Below are 23185 nucleotides of genomic sequence, written 5' to 3' on the forward strand. Positions count from 1 at the left end.
CCACTGTATAAAAAAGGGGGAATGAAACTTGCTAGCGCAAGTTAGGAAGGATATTAATAATCAATATATCCTCTCCTGCCACCTTCAACATTCCCACACAATGATTCTCCCAGCAAGTGGTAGTGATGCTTTTGATTGAGGAGCTAGAGCATAACCATCATGAAAACGTAAGGTCCTGTTGCGTCCAGCTGAAGGCCATATAGCTCAGTCAGTAGAGCACGAGACTCTTAAATCTCAAGGTTGTGGGTTCAAGCCCCACATTGGGCAAATGATTCCTGCATTACAGGGGGTTGGACTAGATGGCCTTTATGCTCCCTTCCAACCCTACAATTCTATGATCTTGTTCAGTTGGGGCAATGCAACCAATTTCTCTGAATCCGGAACTGGATTGGGATGATTTGTACCAAATCCAGACTTGAGGTGAGGCAGCTATAGAGTGGGTCACTACAGAGCACTTACAAAATGGTCTCTGAAAAAGACAGCCAGTCTTCAAAGTGTTGCAAATATTTCTTGCACCATATAAGGAGAATGCCAGGGTGGGGAGGAGAGCTGGACTTTGCTCATCAAGAGCTCTGGTTTCCAATCCCAGGCCAGAATCTCACCCAACTCTCTCCAGTCACAATGTTTGGAGGGAAAAGCCTGCAAGCAAGGCCTGAGGGCAGCAGCCCCTTCGCCACTCATGATGCCCAGGAACGTATACAGAGCGTAGCACTTTGGATGGTGGAGGAATAACACAGCTCCCCTCACACCCAATTCTTGTGCCTGCACCTTTCCTCCTAAAGAGGGACACACACACCCCGGAACTGAACACTGCCCCCTAGTTACAATAGAGACCCAAGTCTGAGGTTGAGCCATTAGATTCTTAAAAGAGGGGCAGGGAAGGGAAAAAAGAGAGGCAATCAGGAAAATGCTATAAACTTTTTTTATTTTCTTATAAAGGTATTTCCAGAAAAACAGACAAGAAAATAATCTGGATCATTTATTTATAGTTTTTAATAAAAACCTTTACATAATCTTCATGCATCACCACTTTGCTGGCATCTCCCCCCCCCCAATACATACACGCACACGCAGACACGCACTGCCTCCAGGGGTCCCACACAACTGGCTGCAGGGGCAGCTCCCACACCAGGCCTCGCCCTGCCCTATGAGATTCGGGCAGACTGTCCACCCCAGGGCCCTGGAGGCTGCCAGCCAGCTCACCAGCTCCGCATCTGGAATTCCCTTTCGGCAGTATGATGAAACCACATGGCAAACACATTCAACATGACCACCTTGAACTGATTGGTTTGAGCCATTACCCCCCCTCCGCCCCCCCCAGCACAAAACCTAAAATCAGGTTGCGTCCCCCCCTCCCCAGCACTTCTTGCAAAGGGATTCGGCATGAAGAACAGGCGCAGCTCAGCTTGAAGACTCAAGCCAGTCTCCCAAAGCCAGGCTGTCAGAAGGAGGGGAACCTGCCAGGCCCCTGCAAGGATCAGAAGCACTCTGGGGTGCCATTTGTGCCACCCCAGGAGAGGATGCCAGGAAGCTGACGTCACTGAGGGATTCCCCCCCCCCCCAGAAAGGATCAGCCAACGGTGTCATTTCCAGACCAATCCTGGCTGTGCCTCCACCTCCCTCCCTTCTTTGCAGAGGCCAGGCAGCACAACCCAGATCTGACTCAGCCCCATAAGGCACGTGGGCAGCAGGGTCGACTCCACTTGTCCAAACCCAGCAGCGCAGGACACACTCAAAGCCCCCACCCCCTCCAAAAAAAAAACCAAACGAACACTGACCAGAGCTCAGTTGAAATGGAGATTTGACTGTATACATACACACACACACTGATTTTTTTGTGCCATCTGTAAGGTGCCTTGCTCTCTGCCCGCCACAGGTCCAGTGACCCCCACAGCTGGCTTCTGCTGCGGCAAAGGCTTTATTAACACTAGAAAGCGGGGGCGGGGGGGGGGGAGGAGGTGTCCCAACACCAGAGCCCAGTCTCTGCACTTTGCCCCCTGTGGTGGCTGTGCAGCACCCCGGGGTGGGAAGGAGTTGCGCAGGAAGGGGGCTGCCTACACCCCTGGGGCCAAAGGGCAGATGAATCGTTCGGAGAGGGCAGCTACGTCCAGGCGAGGAGGCAAGCTGCCCTCATTGCGCCACCACCGTCAGTTCCCGCAGGTAGCCCTGGGTGAGGCTACGCAGCTCCTCCAGCACGTAGTCCTCGGGCATGGGGAGGCGGCCAATGTGGGGGGCGAGCAGGCGCAGGGGCACTCTCTGCACGTCCGGGGTGGAGTCCGAGGTAGAGTCCGGAGGGTGCTGCAGGCTCAAAACCACGCGCAGGATGTCCACAATGCGCTTGGCCATTTCTGGGTGCGAGAAAGGGGCAAATCAGCGAAGGCTTGAGCGAATGAACGTATCAAAGAGCTTTGAAAAGTATTTACAGTTGAGCTTGTTACACCAATTTCCCAGAGGAATGGACCTCCAGCGAGAGAAGCCCTTGCATTTACCAGACACGACTGGTCTAGTCTATGGTGTGCTCTTGGCTGACCTCAGGTTACAAGTGTAATATAATTTTTTATCAAATTTTCTGTTTTCCAATTTAAAACACTCATTTGTACATCCTTAAAATATCAATGACTTCCCTTCTCTTTCCGTGATTCATTTTACATATCGTAAGTCCCTGCATATTTTATAAAAAACTATACCATTTAGTATTCCATTACAGTGGTACCTTGGGTTAAGAACTTAATTCGTTCTGGAGGTCTGTTCTTAACCTGAAACTGTTCTTAACCTAAAGCAGCACTTTAGCTAATGGGGCCTCCTGCACTGCCACCACGTGATTTCTGTTCTTATCCTGAAGCAAAGTTCTTAACCTGAGGTACAATTTCTGGGTTTGCGGAGTCTGTAACCTGAAGCATCTGTAACCCGAGGTACCACGGTACTGCATCCATCAAAACTTATTTACACTGTTGAATTTATCTTAACGCTGCCAGCATTTTCAGCTGTACAGGTTACAAGTGTATTAACTACTTTGCTAGATCCAACCAAAAGGTCCACTCCTGTCTCTGAAACTGGTCACCCCCCAGCTTAGAAATGGAGCCAGGAATGCAGCTATGATTCCTGCATTGCAGGGGTTTGGGCTAAATGGATCTCTCCAACTTCACGATTCTCAACTCTCAACTGCAGAACCACAGAGAGCTATAGAGGACCAGCCTGTGCTGGATGCTGGAAAGCAGGGCTATGTAACATCTACCCGCCTAAAACATTCTAAAATCATTTCATTATAAAATTAATTCCAATCAAATTAATGGCAAACCATTGGGCTAGAAGTTCTGAGAGGATTGCCAAAGGAGGGAATCAGGCTGCGCCCTGGCCAAAGGCCTGGTGGAACAGCTCTGTCTTGCAGGCCCTGCGGAAAGATGTCAAGTCCCGCAGGGCCCTAGTCTCTTGTGACAGAGCGTTCCACCAGATCGGGGCCACGGCCGAAAAAGCCCTGGCTCTGGTTGAGGCCAGCCTAATCTCTCTGTGGCCTGGGACCTCCAAGATGTTTTTGTTTGAAGATCGTAAGTTTCTCTGTGGGACATACCAGGAGAAGCGGTCCCGTAGGTACGAGGGTCCTAGGCCGTATAGGGCTTTGAAGGTTAAAACCAGCACCTTAAACCTGATCCTGTACTCCACCGGGAGCCAGTGCAGCTGGTATAGCACCGGGTGAATGTGATCTTGCAGCGAGGACCCCGTAAGGCATTCTGCACCCGCTGGAGTTTCTGGGTCAGTCTCAAGGGCAGCCCCACGTAGAGCAAGTTACAATAATCCAGTCTGGAGGTGACCGTCGCGTGGATCACAGTGGCTAGGTCAGGGCGAGAGAGGTAAGGAGCCAACTGCTTGGCAGAGGTGAAAAAATGCCGCCTTTGTTATAGCTGCAATCTGCGCCTCCATGGAAAGGGAGGTGTCGAAGATTACACCCAAACTCTTAACAGACGGTGCTGGCACTAATTACGCCCCCACAAGAGATGGGAGTTGCCCCCCCAATCCCATATCGTCCCGACCCAGCCAAAGGCATCAGGCAGGCACTGGCTTTTTGAAGATGAGGAAAGCCTTCAGCCTCTGAAATTACTTGAAGTTGGTTTTGCAGAGGTAATTGCTTAAACTGTTTTTATATCCGCAATCATTTGGTATTTGGAAACGATTCACGGGAAGGGATTCATAAATGAAATAAATAAAGGAACAGTAACAGTATACCTGAAGGAGTATCTCCACCCCCATCATTCTACCCGGACACTGAGGTCCAGCGCCGAGGGCCTTCTCGGTAGTGGCACCCTCCCTGTGGAACGCCCTCCCACCAGATGTCAGAGATAAACAACTACCTGACATTTAGAAAACATCTGAAGGCAGCCCTGTTCAGGGAAGTTTTTAATATGTGACATTTTGATGTATTTTTAATCTTTGTTGAAAGCCGCCCAGAGTGGCTGGGGAAACCCAGCCAGATGGGCGGGGTACAAATAAATTATATTATTATTATTATTATTATTATTATTATTATTATTACTACTACTACTACTACTACTACTACTACTACTACTACTACTACAATAAAACCCACATTTTGCAACATGCCCTGTGCCCTGCGTTGTTCCACAAGGCAACTGCAAACCACCACCATGGACTTGTGGTGTCACCTAAACTCCACACCACAAAAGCCTCCAGGTGCTGCATTTACACGATAGTGGCCATGAAGATTCAGAGCCACATTGCAGAAGAGAATTTATTATTGTTATTATTATTATTGAAGGAAACAGCGTGCCCACAGCCTTACCAGACTGAGCCAGCCTATCCTTGGCATTGCGGCACTGGAGCAGCTCTATCCTGTTGCAAAGAGACGTCACTTTAGTGTGCAGCTCCTCCAGTTCGTACCCAGAGCAATCCAGCTGAAAAGCAAATCCAGGAGAAAGGAGAAGCGTCACTCACTGGGGTGACAACAGCCCCGCTGGAGAACTTCCTCATTATTAAAATGTCTCATGCCAGGCTTCCAGCGGAATTTCCACGGGGCAGATTTCCCCTCCTAATCTCAAGGCAAGTGTTCGCAATGGTGCATCCGATGGCCACCATTACGATTCAAACAGCCCCCGGCCCGGTGAAGCCACCTGAAGCTCTTCTCCCTCCCAGAAATTCCTCCGATAACTGGAATGGGAAGCTGAGCTTCATGCACCTGGGGAGTCCTGGCAGTTCACCCTCACTCCCCCACCCCCAAGCTAGAAGACACAGTGAGCAGGCAAGTCTCAGCCTCTGAATCACCTTTTGCAGCATTTAAGTGTCCATGCTCATGGAAGGGCACTAGAGCCTAAGAAAAAAAGAGGGCTATCTCCTTCTCCTCTCCTTGTGGGAAGAGCACAGCAAATGGAAAGACCCCCATACATCAACTGCATGGCCATGTTGGTTTCTGTTTATGCCACTGTGCAGTGCTTGGAGTCACAAGACTCTGTTTTGCATTCCAGAGATTCCAGGCTGTTGGAAGTCTCACGAAAGACAGGAGACGGATGTGGTGTTACTGGTTTCCTGTTCCTTTGTTTTCCAGTTGCTCTCTGCCTTTCACGGGGGGGGGGGGGGCGCATGTATATTTATTTTCTGTCTGCGTAGTTAGAAATAAAACCTAGCAACGTAGCTCAAATTTCTCACCTCTTCTGCTGCTTTGATACTCTGCTGAATGGAGAATATGCCTGGAGCCTTATCAAAGGCTCAGGTCGTTAATAATCGTCGGAGATTCCAAAGGCTCGACCGGAGGAGGAGCTCGGTCGTAGCAGAGATTTCAACAGGCCACACCCTCCCTTGGTAAGCCCATCTCCCTGCCAGTAGAAAACCAGCATGTCCAAAGGAACATTTTTCCCTTGGCACGCTAGCCGATTTATTTTTCACCTGCAGGGAATGTCTCAACACAGGAACATTCAAATGCTTTACTCCAGGGGTCAGCAACTTTTTCAGCAGGGGGCCGGTCCACTGTCCCTCAGACCTTGTGGGGGCTGGACTACAGGTGAAACTCGAAAAATTAGAATATTGTGGGAAAGTTAATTTATTTCAGTAATTCAACTTAAAAGGTGACACTAATATATGAGATAGGCCCATGACATGAAAAGCGAGATATGCTTCTACTTCTCAGAGATCCAATCTTGCTCTATTTGCAATCCTTGTTTTGCTGATTTCATTTAATATTCTAATTTTCTGAGATTGTTAATTTGGGGTTTTCATCGGCTGTATGCCATGATCATCACAATTATAACAAATCAAGGCTTGACATATCTCACTTTGCATGTCATGAGTCTATCTCATATATTAGTTTCATCTTTTCAGTTGAATTACTGAAATAAATGAACTTTTCCATGATATTCTAATTTTTCTAACCGAGGTGCATTTTAAATAAAAGGGCTCATTTTACTCATGTGAAAACACACTGATTCCCAGACCGTCCGTGGGCCGGATTTAGAAGGCGATTGGGCCAGATCCGGCCGCCGGGCCTTAGTTTGCCTTCCCATGCATTACTCCCTATATTTTGAACTAGCTTCAACAGGGGCACGCAGTGTAGCTTTCCCTGAATACGTACATCAGGCTCAATCAGCGTGTGACTGGGAAGAGGAAAATTCCCAAGAGTGCTCTCTGTAAGGGAGCAGGCAGGATGCAACAGTCTGGTGTGGTGGTTAGAGTACTGGACTAGAACCTGGGTGGTTGGGGCTCGTATTGCCATGCAGCCATGACGCTCCCGGGGTGGCCTTGGGCCAGTCACTGCCTCTCAGCCTCCCCTTCCTCACAGGGCTGTTGTGAGGATTAAATGAGGGAGAAGCGCGCAAGCCCCTGGGAGTTCCGTGGGAGAAAAAGGAGGGGTACAAATGCAATGACACCATCCTCATCCTGAGTGTGTCACCTGCTGAATCCTGTCAAGCATCTCAATGATCCGGATGTAGTCTAAGAAAACCAGCCCTGCGGTGTCCCAATCCTGGATGAGGGTGCTGCGCTCTGGAGCAGACAGGTCTTCCAAGAACCCTTTCAGATAGGTGTAGTTTTCGTTAATAATGGCATCTGAAAGAGGAAGACAGCGAGTGAGAGATGAACAAATAAGAGAACTTCAACACTACTGTGCCTGGCAAAATGTTTGGTAAAACAGCAACTCGCCAGAAGGCAGGCATAGATGTTAAAATTGACATGACTTTCAGATGTGGGCAACATCTATGCCAAGAATGGGACACGGGGCATTCTGAAGCTGTGAGCAGGAAGAAGAAACACCACTAGGAGAGGGCACCTTCGCCTCCTGAGGGTGTCTGTTCAATTTGTAAGGAGGGGTGGAATCTAGAGTGTCCTTGGCTTTGGGCAACTAGGACAAATTAGGGATTCTGCTGGTTTACCACCTGCCTCACTGCCCAGAGATCTCACTGTCTCAGTTGATAGAACTAGTCTCAGAGGCGATGTTGAGGACTCCCAAACTGATTTACCAGAGCACTTTAAATTGGCACAGAAACTGCTTGGTCATCCTGTACGACGACCTGTTGGGAATGAGACAGGGGAAATGGGTCTCTGTTAATTCTCCTCAATCTCTCAACAGCTTTTGATGCCAACGACTATGGCAACCTTCTGGAGCAGCCGTCAGAGTTATGGGTGGGTGGCACTGCTTTGCGGTGCTTCTGGTCCTACTTGGGTGGTTATTTCCAGAGGGTGATGCTTGGGGAGTGCTCTTCAGACCCGTGGAGCCTTCAGTGTGGGTTCCTCAGGGTTCAATTTAATCCCCTATGTTGAATAACATTCTATGGGTTTTGTGAGAGGGGGGTTATTGAGCTGCCTTTGTTTAATTATGCATTTTGTATTTTCATTTTGTATATTTATGTTGTGAACCACCGAAGGGCAGCGTACAAATTTAATAAATACAGTAGTACCTCGGGTTACAGACGCTTCAGGTTACAGAAGCTAAAGGTTACAGACTCCACTAACCCAGAAATAGTACCTCGGGTTAAGAACTTTGCTTCAGATGAGAACAGAAATCGCACATGGGCGGCCCGGCGGCAGGCCCCATTAGCTAAAGTGGCACCTCAGGTTAAGAACGGACCTCCAGAACGAATTAAGTTCTTAACCCAAGGTACCACTGTAATAATGATAGAAGCCCCCTCCTTTTAGGAAGCAAGGCAAAATCCTACTGTTTGCAGATTTTTTGTTTTGGTAAAGGCAGTCCAAAACTCAGTTAGATGCCCTGTTTACCGCCATCCCCCGGGAGAAGGAAGGAAGGAAGGAAGCCTTACCTGAAGCCAAGTGCCTGATGACCAGCCTGTGGCACTGATTCCAGTGCCCTGCCCTGAACAGGTAGAGAGCCTCCTTATGCTTGTCCCCTTCCATCCTGGCCCTCACGGCTTTGGCCTCGTGGATCCACTCTGGCGGCACACACAGCCTCTCCATCAGGAAGGCTTCCTTGCTCCACGACTCGGGCGTCTCCTGCAACCTGCAGTGACGGTTCAGCAGCTCACGCACGGCTCTCTCTCGCACGCTGGTGGGAAGAGAAACGCTCTTTGTATGACCTTGCATAAAGCAGGAGGGTACAGCAATAGCTCTATGCGCACAATTCAGCCAGGAAAACGGTCCCAAATGCTGCTCCCTGCCCCCAATTTACTGGGTCTTCAGTGGCAAAGCAAATGTTTTGCAAAGAGGTCTGAGCGTCCACCCCTGAGGCATCTCCTGTCAAAGGCTGTCCAGCGGCTGAGCTGTCAAAGTCCTTCCTCTGGCCAAGGCCCGGAAGAACCACTGTCTGCCACTCACAGTAGACTCTCCCAAGCTAGATGGAGGGACAGCTTAACTGTAGGCTCATCTGATCATGCCACCCACCCACCCCTTCTGCCCCAGGCTCCTCTCCAAGTTCCAGCTTAAGAGAGCTGTAGCTCCAAGCGCTTGGGGGAAGGACACCAGGTTGGGTAAGGCTGCCCTCAACATTGTGTAAGCAAGTTATAAAAGACTGTCGTACCAAAGGAACATGTGAATGAGCCATTACTGATCAATCACCCGATGGGATGAATCTCAGACACAGTCCTGTTCAAGTCCCTTGAAATATTCAGCAGCATTATTAACTTCTTTTTAAAAAATAATAATATTTTATTTGCTCAACACACAACAACAACAAAAAGACTAATTACACCATAATAAGAATATCATCAGTCTCGCATTACATACAGAATTAATATACATTTAATAATCCATAAACTGTAACGGTCTCTTCCTTTTAAATCCGACTTCCTATCTACTCCTTAAATCAAATTACCATTCTTTGCTGCCAATACATGTTATTGCTATCATCTCAAATCAGTTCAAAATGTATTATATCATATACCTAATGAATGATATTGCTGGTATTATTCGAAAACCACAACGGATTTTAAGTCAGTATTATTAAGTTGCGTTATTAACTTATGAGAAATTTTATATGATGCGCATGCATGTTTGAATCAGTTCTTAGAATATGACTCAAAAGGAAGAAAAGTTAATTTCTCTATTTCACTGAAAGATTCCGAAATATTTTAATATTTTAATCTTTGTTAAACAGGCTCGTGTTTTAGAGAATAGTTCTTAAATACTTTGTAGCACATCAGTGGGTGTTTTGCTAAAAACTTGTGCATGTTCAGAGCCCACAGGGCCAATTTTATTAATAGCAGTGCTGTTAAATGAGAGCAGATCGTACTCTACCCCAAAGAGGATGCCACCATTTCAGATAGCATGATGCTACATTGACAGGATGCACCTCCCTCCTCCTGTGGGAAGAAATCCGATAAAACCCACACACCCACTAAACAGCCCTGCAAGATAAAGGAGGGCCGCACACTTACTTTGCACTGGGGGTGTGAAGAAGCACAAAGACGGCCCATTCCCACAGCCCCTCGCTCTCCAGCTGGGCTGCAAAGCTGGCGTTCAGCACTCCCTGGCATTGCTCTGAGAGGTGGGTGTAATTTAAGGCACGCAGCACTTCCCACAGGTGCCAGCTGAGGCGGTAGTCCAAGGGGTCCGCTGTTATGCTCTTCGGGTCAAGCAGCTGGTGGAGATCGTAACACCTGCAAGGGAACACGAGGAAGGAAGGAAACAGCATAAGCAGGCTGGCCAAAGTGGGGCCCACACTCCTTACAACAGCAGCTAGAATACTCATTGCGAAGTACTGGAAGACGCAAGAGCTACCCACACTGGAAGAATGGCAGATGAAGGTGATAGACTATATGGGCTTGGCAGAAATGACGAGCAGAATCCGAAACCAGGGAAGAGAAGCAGCGCAAGAAGAATGGAAAAAATTCAAGGACTATTTAAAGAAATATTACAAAGTTAATGAAAGTTAGAATGATGTTGGACTGGAAAGTAAATGGTTACTATTAGCTATGGTTAAGACAAGGAGAATAAGGAAGACTAGTCTAAATTTAAATTAAAATAAGGGAAGATTTGCTGAACAATCGATAAGAATTTGGAATACAGAAAAGGGAGGCATGAGGAAGTCGGGGAAGAAAGGTATAAGAAATTAGGATATGAAATGGTACATGTTTTTTTGTTTTGTTTTTGTCTTTGTATGTTTATGTATGTTATGTCTATATGGAAAAATTCTCGAATAAAAATATTTAAAAAAAAAACAAAGTGGGGCCCACACTCCAGTTCACAGTGCTGCACGCCGAAAGACTTTCCAAGGAAGCCGAAGGGTCTGGAAGTCCAGGCCTAAAGGGCAAACCGGGGCAAATGCTTTGGGGGGAAATGACCTTTCATGAGACTAGCAGGACTGCCCACAGCCACATGCAAGACAGAAGTCATTCCCTGGCACCAATGCATCTTCCTCTCTCCCTCTCTGCCCCAATACTGAATTCTGAATGAGCCATAAAGATACGCCACTGTTAAGCCCAATATCCACTGGATAGGAATCATAACTAGAACTCTTAAGCTGGGGACGACAAAGAAGCAGTGTAGATAAACCAAATCCCCACCCCTGTTAAGCTTCTAGGGTCCTGGACTTCAGTATCCCCCTCCACACAATATATACAGGAGTGGAGGGAAAGGGGTATTGTATGTCCCAAGGCTGTTTTGACGGGCACACAACTTTCTGTTTATGTCCCCCACTTCCCCCACCAGGCATACTTTTTAAAAACACTTTAGAACATAAGAACACGAGGAGAGCCTGCTGGATCAGACAGGTGGCCAATCTTATTTCACAGCTATCTCACAGTGGCCAACCAGGTGGCTGTAAATTGATTTGGGACTTTTTAAGCAGGATGCTTACCATTCCTCTTCTCCCAGACCTTTGGCTAATTAAACCATCTATGGTCTTTTAAACTGTGTGTGTGTGGGGGGGGGGGTTATTGCTTTCATTTATTACTATGGCATGTATTTTTGTGGTATGTATTTTCAAATTGTAAACCACCCTCTGATCCTCGTATGAAGGGCGGCATAGAAATTTAATAAACAAGAATGATATCAATGAAAATATCTGGGGAGCTCCTCCCCGCAGAGTGGGCAGAAACCAGGATCTTCTTGGTAGGTCACCACATTTGCAGCATAACCTGAGTTCACAAGGAGGAAAGAGATTCCGGAGGGACAGCCTTGTGAAGTCTGTTGCAAAGGGTCTTGTGTCACCTTAAAAGACCAAAAGATTTACGAGAGCTGAATATCTGCAGAGCAGAGTCCACCTTCAGCAGGTGCAGGAAAACAGGAAGAGTTACCTATCACTGTAGAGCTTTAGCAGGTGAAAGCACACGTCTCGGAGCGGGTGTTGTTGATCACCTTCCTCAATCACACAGCCTGAGCCTTCCAGATACGGAGGCAGCGGAGAGCAAGCATACTTCTCTCCCTCTGAGGAGTCCTGCGAACACAATACCAGTGAGTGAGGGGAAGCAGCTGCAGGAAGAAGGAAAGGCCTCTCTCCTGCGTATGCCTGTTCCGAGGAGGCACTAGAGAGACGTTGGGGTGGGGAGCTGGAAACTGAGCTGGATCCTTGTCTCTCCCGCCTTCCCTCCCCTCAAGGCAGGTGGGGAATGGCTGCCAGTTGTACCTGCCCCACAGGATCAGAGGCAGCAGGAGGAGAGGGAGGCCTGCTCTCACGCCCTGCTTATGGGCTTCCGGTGGGGGTCTCTGGGTGTCCCTTGTGGGAAACCAGACGCAGACCTAGACACAGACATTTAGTCTGTTCTAGAACATCGGTGATGTTCCTGCATATGCCAAAGAGCAAAGGGAGCTCAGCAGAAGCACAGCACATCATCCTGTCCTTCCTTCAGGAGGCAGCAACCGGCCGGAGTGCCTCAGCTCTAGGGATAGGGCTCAAGGCTGGCCCTCTGGCCAAACAGGACTGCGACTTCCGCCTACCTGGAATGCGGCTTCATACATGCTGAGGGCCTTGGAAAGAGGCGCTGTAGAAGGAAGCAGGTACCAGAGGTGGATGGCGAGAGAACGCTTCCAATCCAGATGGGCGCAGATGTTAATGCTCCTCCTCTCTGACAAATGCCACACCTGCAGAAGTGAGGGAAAGGGCCGAGGCAGAGCGTCAGTGTGGGCCAGGCACAGAGCCCAACACAGTAGCTCTGCTGTGCAAGAGGTACACCCACAGAGGCTCGCTGGCCTGGTGACGGCGTTGTGTGTACATGTGACCCTCTTCATGCAAGTGGCCGAGCACTGCCCAGGGTTGACAAGCAAGCCCAGGCTCCGCAACTCACCGGCTTGCCAGCTAAAAGGGCAAAGATGTGCAGCCTCTCCTCCTGGATGAAGCAGTCCGCCTGGAGCTGATGCCAGTCTGCCAGCTGCATGGCAAGGAGCTCCCGGACATCCTGGCTCCCTGCCAGCTGCGAGAGGAGCAGAGCCAGCCGGTGGTCCCCTGTAACGCAACAGCAGCACATCAGAAGAGACACAAACCCCAGTGAGCAGCCTCTCCTGAAATGTAAACTACTTGGACGCAGGGACGGGCTTGCTTGGCCAAAAGATGGCAGCAGTGCAGACATTGGTGCTCTAGCACATATTTTGGAGGGGGAAGGACCACACTGACTTGGGCAGAAAATAACTGCCCATAGGAAAACCAAGTCTAGCTACATGATAGATGGCTTCTTGCTTGGGGAGTGCTGCATGTAGCCCACCCTCAATATCATAAGCAAGGATCGGTTGATTTAAGCCTGTTAAGGCAGTGGTTTTTTTTGGTGTTGCTCACCTAGAAATTCAAGAAGCTGATCTAGTTGGGAAGACACACCCAAATCCCCTTCCAATCCTTTTCTAGGGAGCAGCTAAAGCAGAGAAGAATGAGGGGTGAAGAGTTTACAATGGAACTCTGCATTTCCCTCCTACCAGCCCTGCAGAAACAAACAACTTCCTCGGGCCAATGCTCTTTGCTGTGCTGAAGGAAGCCAAATTTATGTCAAGATGCAGGCAAAGGATAGCTTTTCCTCTTGGCGCTGGCAATTTCCAAGGAACAGACAAGCACCTTTCCGCAAGCCTGGGCCTCCATGCAGGGAAACCCACTACTAAGCCACCTACTTCTCTCCTGAGACCCCTCACTCTGGAGGCAGAAGGGCCTCCAATACCCTGACCACAGGAAGGGACAGCCTGTAATTCAAGATTCTGCCTGCTGCGCCCTCTCCAGGCAACCCACTAAGCAGCACTGGCCGTACACCATTTCTGCCCACGGGAACCAGCAGATTCCTTATTAGATCCTGGCTCCAGGTGAAACGCCGCCGTCTTACCAGAATGTTGCGCCAGCCGGCAAGCTTCGCTGATCTGCTTCCCAGTAAGGTAGCTGAAGACGGCCTGGGCGGGACTGTCGTTCTGGGCGAGCGAGACCTCGTTCTTGATCCGCTCAGCAGCCGTTTGCGACAGCCAGCGGGAGAAGGCTCTCCGGCGCTCCAGAGCAAGGACGTACTCCGTGGGCTCATCCAAGCGGGCCTCCAGCTCCTTCAAGTGGCCCCAGAGCGCCTCACACAGGGTCCACACCAAGCACCAGTCTTTCACTGCAGCTGGTGAGAGGGAAGAGAGATCAGCACACGACCCTGCAGGCCTGCCCTGTGCTATCCCATGAGGCAGCTGCAAACAGGGTCCCAGCCACACACGTGCAGCGGGGGCTCCTAAGGCCATTCCACCCTTACCCCACACTGTAGCTTAAATTCTGGACTGTACACTGCTACCTCTGCTCCATCAATCACCTGCCACTCTCTGCTTATGGCCAGCTGTGATCTGGACCATGAAGGTGAGGCCAGAAATACCCAGTGCCACCAAGTCACCTTGGGCTTTCCAAATCCAATTCTATGAAGGCACCAAGGGTCCGCAAAAGCTTACACCTGATCCTGCAAAGATGCGGCAGTTTTTGGCCCCTTGAAGTTGCATCCACAGCAAGAAAGACCAAGGAGTCTCCCCTGTTCCTAGCACCCACCCGCTCTCCATGCATCACAGCTTGGGAGGGCAACAGCAGCAGGAGGCCGGCCTGTTACCAGAACGCCCTGCTTCGCTGTGTCTTTCACGGTGATTCTGCTCTAAAACAGGTGCTGGGGCAAGAGCCCATGGTGGGACATGAGACTGGGGCATGGAAAGATGCTAAGCAGTGACTCAATGCCTATATGCACCATCTACCACTGGCCAAGGCAGAATTGCCTCTTCACAGCCACAGGACAGAGCAGGCTCTCCTCAAAAAGCTGGTTCAAAAAGCCCTCCTGCAACATGACAGGAGCTCAGCCTGACATTTCCAATTTCTCCAACCCAACACCCCCCCCAACCCTTTTCTTTGGCATCCAGTTTTGTGCCCACCTTCTTCCCTTTCTTCTGGGTCAGCAGACGTCTCCGTTGCCCACCTGGCATACTCATGGATAGCAGCTACGCCAGGGTTGGGGGTCAGGAAAGGGCACGGCTCATCCATGTGGACAGTGCTCTGCTTCAGCTTGATCTCCAGTGGAACAAGGTACGAGTCTAGGTCTTCGTCAGCTGCCTTTCCTTCCAAGCTCAGCTTCTCCACGTGAACCTTAAAGGGAGACTCCGAGAGCCTGCAGAGGCATCGGGAACACAGATCAAGGGAGATGAGTGGCTCTGTCACGGCAATATTCAATTATTCAAAAATAAACACAGGCTGCCTTTCTAAATAATATGCCCTCAAGGAAGCTTACAAATTAAGCACAGCTTCAAAAGTCTAAGCGTGGGTTAAGCAGGTGGTGGGGGGAAGCATTTTCTCAAAGACCCCACATTGCTTCTCCGTTTGTGGGTTTATTCACAAACATCCATTTGATAAAACAGCACAGGATTTCAGCCAAGCCATTAGCTTAAAAGGAGCACCATAATAAGAAAATATTCATCATTCATAGGCCCTATGCGTTGAAAGAGGACAAGGTGACAATCTCAGCAGTTTCCAACGGTTATAACCAGAAAGCTTTGCTGCTTCTGGAGGAGCCAAGTGATGCCAAGGTGCTGTGCTGAGAGAGTTGCCTCTCTGTATTATTGGAAGATGGCAATTTCTGCAAGGAGAGAACAATATGCCCGGTCCTGGAAAAGGCTTCTGTTATGCTGCAAGTGAGCTCAGAACAAGGTAGGGAAAGGGAACCTGCTCTGCTGAAGGAAGACCAGCACTCGACTGTTTTGGGGTTTTCTTACAGCCCCCCCCAAGCAATACATAAATTTTAGGAAATACAGTGGTACCTCGGGTTACAGACGCTTCGGGTTACAGACTCTGCTAACCAGGAAGTGGTTGCTCCAGGTTAAGAACTTTGCCCCAGGATAAGAACGGAAATCACGCACAAGCAGTGCAGAGGCAGCAGGAGGCCCCATTAACAAAAGCACACTTCAGAGTTAAGAACCGTCTCAGGTTAAGAATAGACCTCTGGAACGAATTAAGTTCTTAACCCGAGGTACCACTGTACACAAAAACCCAGGGCAGGAGTGACTGCTCTTGCAGTAGAGCCGAACTCCAGAGACCAAGTGCAGCAGGCTGAGAAAAGGGCATGAGGTTCCCCACCCACCCTCTAGGGTAAACAGGTAAGAAGAAATTAGTTCTGCCTCTGCGGCAAAAGCCCACATCAGTACAAACTAGACTAGCCAGCCAGATAACTCAGCTCACTGCATAACACCCCAGAAGACTGATATTTAAGAACAGAATGACGTCTCACTGTTTAGGAGCAACAGGTGTTGGCAAGAATCCATATTCCATGGACTCGTTGCGGAGATCTTCTGGCTCGCTCAATGTGCTCAGCTGTTCCCCGCTGTGGACGAGGATCCGGTTGGGCCCCCAGCCGACACGGAAGGAGCGTCCCATGAAGAGGGCCATATCCTTCAGCAGCCTTCCTTTCCCGTAGGTGACAGACTTCTCCAGAGGCACCAGCTCGGGATGCCTGCGGACGCCCACCGTTTTCAGCGGCATGTCAGGCTCCAGGCTGGGCATTGTGAATGCGCCGGTCAGCGGAGAACCGACGGACCAAGGCGGGGCAGGAAGAGCGCCGGCCAGCAAGGAAGTCCTTGGACTGCGTCTGTCTTGGAGGGAAGCAGTTGGGACGCGTAAAGATCCGCCCGAGAGTCTTGACTGCAGCAGCCCACCAACTGAGGAGGAGAAGGAAGGCCTTGATTAGGAAGACAAGACTTCTGACAGATCACCATTCTAACAGCCCAGCCACCCAAAAGCATGCTTCTGGACGCAAGTGCGCTGGCTTCCGGTGGCCTGAGGGAAGGTTGCAACATGCCTACTGCTCCCCAATTCAGGACTCGGCAGCAGTACTTCAAACCAGCTGAAGCTTCCAGGCCTTCATTCAAGGCCAAAAGTTACAGTCACAATCCTCAATGAATGATTGGTTCAGACCTGTGTGTACATCACCTTATCACGCAGCTGAATGGGTGAATGGGCTCCACGGAAAAGACTGGCGTTACCTATGATGCGTTAGCTGTCACTCTGGAAACCTCAAGTTTCCACAGCAACATGTGAGGAACCCTTATGAGAGCCCCGTAGGTTTCATCCTGAACTTTGCTCAGGTTGTGGGATCATGTCACTTTGCTGGGGTCGCGTGCGTTAATGTCTGTCTACGTGCAGAAATGGTATATGCAGCACTGCTCTGGGATCCCAAACACTCCTGTCTGGTTTTCTTCAGGGTTACGTGAGCCCTGGATTCGCCCCACTCCTATTCTAAACTGATTGCAATGTGTGGGCTTTTTCCTAAATGGATCCCAAATGCTCCCCCTGGTTCAACATTAGAGCAGCCAGAATAATACATCAAAGAACATATGTCAGGGGCTCGGGAGCAGGAGCACAGGGGAGAGAGGAAATGGAGAGCGAAGGGGAAGAATCCGAGGGCAGCGTAGGGGAGTATGACTGACCCGAGAGATTCCATGAGCTTCTCCAGCGAATCAGAAGATTCCCAGAAGGGGGCGCCGATGGTCAGGGCAAGGGGGGTCCCAGGGGGGACGCACCAGAAACAAGGAGCCAGCGGGGACCCCCAAAGCAGCAGCGGGGGATCAGGACCAGTTTCCCCACCAGAGCGTAGTGGGGGGGAAGAGTCACATGTGTCAGGACCAGCGTCTCCTCCAGCGGGGAGAGAACATGAGTCAGGGCTGACCACGCCTCCATCGGAGAGTGGGGGAACGGAGGGGAGGTCAGTTGCAGCTAGCCTCCCTGAAGGGGGAAGCAGTGACAGCAGCAGTGAAACGGTCAGGAGGAAAGTTGCCGGCTGGGCGCGCGCGCCAAGTTCAAATGTACAGGCGCGAGGGACAGCAGGAGACCCGGATTGGGAACCAGCTCCTAAAGCCCGCCGGAGGGAGGGGGAAGACTCAGGGGACTCAGCGTCAGAAGAGTCTAGAAAGGGCGAGACCCCGACGGACAGGCGGAACCAGAGGAGGAAAGAGCAGAAGAAGAGGTGGAGCAAGGCTAGAGTCTTAAACTGGTGTCAGGGGGGAGGAGATTCAGACGGAGCTTCAGCGGTCTAGAGTTTGAGACGTAGAGCTGCACGCTGCGGCTGTGGAAGTGAAACTGAACTTCAATAAAGACTTTCGTACTTAACAACGAAGCGGCGTTGGTCCTTTGTGAGCTGGGACCTTGGGCAGCTCTGACAACATAGTATTTGTAAACTGACTAATACAGGTGGTCATTGGTGTCTGCAGTGACACTTTGTGTTGTGAAAAGCCCAAAGGCCTCACTCCTCTGTTTAATGACAGATCACATCCCCCAAAGTGCCTGGGGTGCCTTAGGGGGGGCTTACTCTCCTCCACCCTCCTCAAAATGCTTCCTTACTTCTTTTACTTAATTTATTGGACACCATTCCAAAAAGTCTTAAAAGCGGCTCATACACAGTAGGAAACTTCACAGAGCACAATTCAACAAACATCAAAGTCTTGGAAATGTAGCATTAACCGATTAATTTTTAATTTAATCCTTTGTTGAACAGAGTCCCAACGGCCAAGCAATGAGAGGAACTGCCTTGCAGCGATGTGCTAAGCATAATGTCAGATTAGCCTCAGAAAGTCTGTCCCAAGCAGAGCTTAGCATTTAAGAACCTTTCCCCCCTTGGCGCCAGCACAAAGACCGGGGTTCTCACTGTACCTGAGGGGCGGCTCTTGCGTCCTCGCATCAAGGAGGAGATGGGAAGTCTGGGGGAACAGAGGTCTTGGGATGTATCCACTGGTGCAGCTTGCTTGCCAAAACGGTGGTCAAGGATCAGGTCCAAGTCCTCCTCATCCACAAGCAAGGAAGCTTTCATTATCTGAAAAAAAGTACAGAGCAAGGTCATCATACATTACAGAGGACTTTTAAAAAGCTGAAAGTTGTTTTTTCCCTAGTGTGTTTATTCAATATCCACTGACCTAACCATGCTAAAAGCAAGAGATAAAACCAATGAGTTAAAAAGGAACCTTTGTCCAGTTACTGTAAATGGACCTTTTAGGTTGCTGACATTCAGAGACCCCCAGTTTGAGGGCTGCACCTTCTGACTGGTCCAAAGGCAGGGCATGTGACTTGTAAATATGTTCAGCAGGGGTGGGGAAGCCCTGGCATGGAGGCCGATTCTGGCACGCCGGGAGTCCAATTTGGCCTGTGAGGCCCTCTACCCCAAACCACACCCACCCACTTCTTTCAGATGCTCAAAGAGAAGCCCAGGGATGCTGCACTTGGAGCCCTGATGGTCAGAAATCCAAAGCTCAGGGCCTGGTGTCAAAGTGATGTCAGAGGGCAGCCCTGCCCACCTGCCAAATCTGTCCCACCTGGGATGGGGAGAGAAAGATCTGTCCTGCTGCCCAGAAAAGGCAGCTTTGGCCAACCTGATGCCTTCTAGATGTACTGAACTATAACTCCCATCAGCCCCAGCCAGCACAGCAAAGAAAAATCTATGGTGACATGATAGAAGCAAACAGATACAGGCCACAGAAGGCTCAGAGAAGAGTGAAGAGCAGGTATACCTGGTTATAGGAACAAGTGGTGAGGTCCGAGTCCAAGACCAAAGGAGGACCCTACCAGGCAAGCAACACAAACGAGGACGGGCTCACCTGCAATGTGTGAGGGTTGATGTCCAGAGAGGATGCGATGTGTGCAGAAGCTGGCACTGGTTCCTGCTCCTCTGCAAAACTCTCTTCCGTGACCAAGTCCTGGGCCGGCTCCTGAGTGATGTCTGCCATGTCACTGTCAAATTCCACAACCTTCCCAAGCTGCTCAACGTCTGGGCTCTGCAGGCATCAGGAGTTAAGAGGCAATGCAATACAGATCCAAAGCAGCAGAGCGTGTAACTAACTTCTGCTAGGAAAGATCAATGGAGTCCAGGCCTCCCACCCCAGTTCTGCATGTGGCCGAGTGCCCCACACAGAGCAGTTGCTGAGCTGGCAAAGCAAGTATCATGTAGGACTGGAGACAGAGACAAGTGTGGCAATGCCATGTCACAATAGGCGGTGTTAGGCTGGCATCATCATGACCCCTCCACTAAACCGAGTTCCAGGAAACGGCTTCAGGCAGGCAGATGGAACGAGGCCAACTGGGGAAACCTAAGCTGCTGAAATTCTGACCTATTCCTTTGTTTTGTATCTTGCCCTTCCTCCTGGAGCGCAGGAGAGCCAAAACAAACCCCTTTCCTATACATGCTGCTTCTAGACAAGCAACACGGCTCACTTGTCCTCTTACCTCCTGGCTCATAAGGACCGGAAGAGAGAATTGCAGCTAGCTTTGTGGTTGATTCATTAAAATTTGGGGAAAATACTAAAAATGATGCGGCAAGAAAATGAAAAAAAGAGAGAATTGTAGCCAGACATTCTTGTGCCTTTTCTTGTCTTCATCATCAGCAAGGAGAGCATGACCAATTTTTGCTTTGGGTGGGGGGGGGGAGAAAAAGAAGATCCCCTGCACTTAATCTTGGTCAAAGCCATTTGGAGACACCCCACCCTGTCCTCTTCTGTCATTAAATAACTTATTTCAATCTTCCCTTTTACAAGGGCTCCAGTCCACATATTTCTTTCCCTTACCTTGGAAGGAGGTGCTGGTTTCCCACCTAGAGCCATTTGCTGAGACGCCAACAGGCCCGGCGGGGGCACTTGAGCCGTTTTCTGTTTCTTTGCCTCAACTTTCGATGGGTGCTCCTCATCTTCCTCATCAGAATCTTGCAAACCATATTTTGAGAAGTGAGCCACCTGGACAGAAACCAAAGCCAGCATAGGTGATGGCCTGAACTATTAGATTGTGGACATCAGTAAGTGAAGACAATATCCTGCCTGTCAAGTTATACTGGTGGCCGAGACACCAGAGATTGGGAGCCTGCAGTTGATACTGGGCTCCAGCTCCCATCTGCTGCAGCCAAAAGTGGCACCAATGGTTAAAGATGATGGGAGCTGGTTTGACAACATCCCGGGGGGTAGGGATGCAGAGAAGCAGCACAGGCTCCCCATTACTGTGGCAAATGAAGTATTTCTGAGGAGTCGCCAAAATGGGGCAGTTGGAATTTTGTGCAAACAATAGTGTAAATTTGCAATTATCCCTACCTGTGCCGTAAAATTTTCCAGGCCAAGGAAAGAAAAAAACTTTGGTATAGAAGCTGGTTCCACTTACTTATACACAGCTGTTATTACCTTGAATACCCACGAACCAGTTTCAGGGCGGTACTCCTTGAACTGGGCGCCCTGCTTCCGGGAGACGGCCTCCAGCCTGCCTTCGTAGTTCATTTCGGTTAGCCGTTCTGGGCTCTTTATCAGGCAACGCGAGGTTTTGTCAGTGGGCCAAACACCATCCAAAGTGACCTCAGCTCTCCTGTTAAGAAACAAAGAGGGTTAATGGAGGCCGGAGAGGCAAACACTCCGAACAGATGAACTAGCGTGTTCACAGTGAACGTGAGCCAACACTGGGTTGGTCTATATTTACCTGTTCAATCCTTTCCCAATGGGTGGCTTCTGTTCATCATCTGGGTAGACAATCACTTCTTTCCGGCGGATGTGCACAATCTCATCCAGGTTCAAGTTAGTCAGGTTCACTTCGCCTTCAAAGTAGATTGAGCCGTAGCCTAGGGAGGAGATGAACAGATTAGATGACAGCCCCTTCCAACTCTACAATTCTATGATCTCAGCATCAGCTTAAACCGGAGTGCTGCTGCAACAAAGCTAGGGAAGCTCATTGGTCAAGTGTGCGCAATCACCAGAACTGGGAGAGTCTTAGAAATCTATGCAAGAAGCACGCAAGTTGCAGCAGGAGTCTGGCGGCAACTCCCAGAAAGGTCTATGGGGGACACACACCTAAACCAGCCCGCCAGTTAATGCCGCAAATCAGGTTTTGCAATCATGTACTTGGGAGTGTCATTTATGCATCCAAACAACTTTTAATTTGTGCACATTGTGTGCAGCTTTGTAGTCTGTACTGTAGATCCCTGTTACTGTGATCACATTCAAGAACTGATGGGTTTAAGCGCATGTACACTGCATGTGTTGCAATATACCGGGGCAAGTAGGCAACCTAAGGCCAGGGGACCAGATGCGGCCCAATTGCCTTCTAAATCTGACCTGCGGACAGTCCAGGAATCAGCGTGTTTTTACACGAGTAGAATGTGTGCTTTTATTTAAAATGCATCTCTGGGTTATCTGTGGGGCATAGGAATTCGTTCATATTTTTTTCCAAAATATAGTCTGGCCCCCCCCACATGGTCTGAGGGACGGTGGATCGGCCCATGGCTGAAAAAGGTTGCTGACCCCTGCAATATGCTATTATTATTATTATTACCTGAGGAAAGCGACTGTGGGGACTCAACCACTAGGACTAATATCCAACAACCACATTACTTGAAATGCTTAGGGGGAATTCTTCTGACCCTTCCTGACAAAATGAGGGCATGAGCTTGAGGGACTTTCCCCCCTCATCAACACACAGGAACCTTTAGAGCAGACTCCGGAAAACTGTTGTGTGAATGGCCTGAGTGACCCTAGAGAAATGCCTAGTACTTTAACATGTTTCAATGGCCTGAATTTTGCTCCTCTTGAGCTAGGTAGTTACTTGACCTTCATCCAGGTGGGACTTTCCTGGGCTTTGGGAAAGGCAGTTTCAGGAGAAAAGGTCTTTGTGCAGAGAAGCATCCTTACCTTTTCGGCCAATGGTGAAGTCTGTCACAATGCATTCTCCTTTGTCGCTTGTCATTTTGGCCAATTCTTCCATGGATGGAATGGTGTAGTAGCCAACTCGGGTTAAAACAATTCCTAAAAGAACCAAAACTGGTTGAAGGTCACTCCTTTCAGCAACTTCTGCAACAGGCACAGTGATTGATTTGCAGGCCAGAACAGCAAAGAAATGAGCCAGAGAATGCAGGTGTACCTACTCCAAGATTATAATACGTATGCTAAAGGGTATGAAAGGGAGCAATAGATGGACTCACTGAAGGCACTTTAGATTTACGACTGACTAAGGAGAAAAACACTCAGAAAACCTTAACCAAACACTGCCTCTGCAGTAGATTGCCAAGTGATTCAGTACCTATTAAAATTAGTTATGAAAAATGGCAGCCACAAATCTTGCAGCATTCCTAGAAACACCTCAAGGTTAGAAATGTTTTGGTTTTATTTTGGTAGGGCTGCAGGTGCAATCTGATGGTACAGATCCAGTTGCATGGCCTTGTATTGCTAGGGAAGGCAATACATGAGCAGGGCAGAGGAGAGAGGGGGGGAAAGATCAAAGAAGCAGTACCGTACTTTTCACACCATAACACTCAGTTTTTCCCCCCTAAAAGGTAAAGGGAAATGTGTGTGCGCGTTATGGAGCGAATGCAGGCGGGAGGAG

General features: G+C 49.4%; 1 protein-coding gene across 7 annotated transcripts in view; it reads right to left on the minus strand.

Moving 5' to 3' along the window:
- Positions 1-908: 908 nt before the first annotated feature.
- NUP98 (nucleoporin 98 and 96 precursor) overlaps positions 909-23185 on the minus strand; it is a 45981-nt gene continuing 23704 nt past the window's right edge. For 4 of the 7 annotated variants that reach the window (XM_083609527.1, XM_083609531.1, XM_083609532.1 and 1 more), the window contains 17 exons: positions 22495-22608; positions 21290-21428; positions 21001-21178; positions 20401-20565; positions 19438-19614; positions 18500-18659; positions 16086-16512; positions 14740-14972; positions 13686-13955; positions 12672-12829; positions 12325-12468; positions 11685-11824; positions 9825-10046; positions 8256-8497; positions 6893-7047; positions 4796-4907; positions 909-2348 (listed from right to left, as the gene is read on the minus strand). In XM_083609527.1, the coding sequence (XP_083465653.1) occupies positions 2131-2348; positions 4796-4907; positions 6893-7047; positions 8256-8497; positions 9825-10046; positions 11685-11824; positions 12325-12468; positions 12672-12829; positions 13686-13955; positions 14740-14972; positions 16086-16512; positions 18500-18659; positions 19438-19614; positions 20401-20565; positions 21001-21178; positions 21290-21428; positions 22495-22608 (3254 nt within the window). In that variant the 3' untranslated portion in view covers positions 909-2130. The remainder of the gene's footprint in view (positions 2349-4795; positions 4908-6892; positions 7048-8255; positions 8498-9824; positions 10047-11684; positions 11825-12324; positions 12469-12671; positions 12830-13685; positions 13956-14739; positions 14973-16085; positions 16513-18499; positions 18660-19437; positions 19615-20400; positions 20566-21000; positions 21179-21289; positions 21429-22494; positions 22609-23185) is intronic. The other 3 variants (XM_083609529.1, XM_083609533.1, XM_083609530.1) reach the window with 1 other exon arrangement.

The sequence above is a fragment of the Podarcis filfolensis genome (assembly GCF_964270895.1).
Source record: "Podarcis filfolensis genome assembly, chromosome: 4".
NCBI classification, from domain to species: domain Eukaryota; kingdom Metazoa; phylum Chordata; class Lepidosauria; order Squamata; family Lacertidae; genus Podarcis; species Podarcis filfolensis.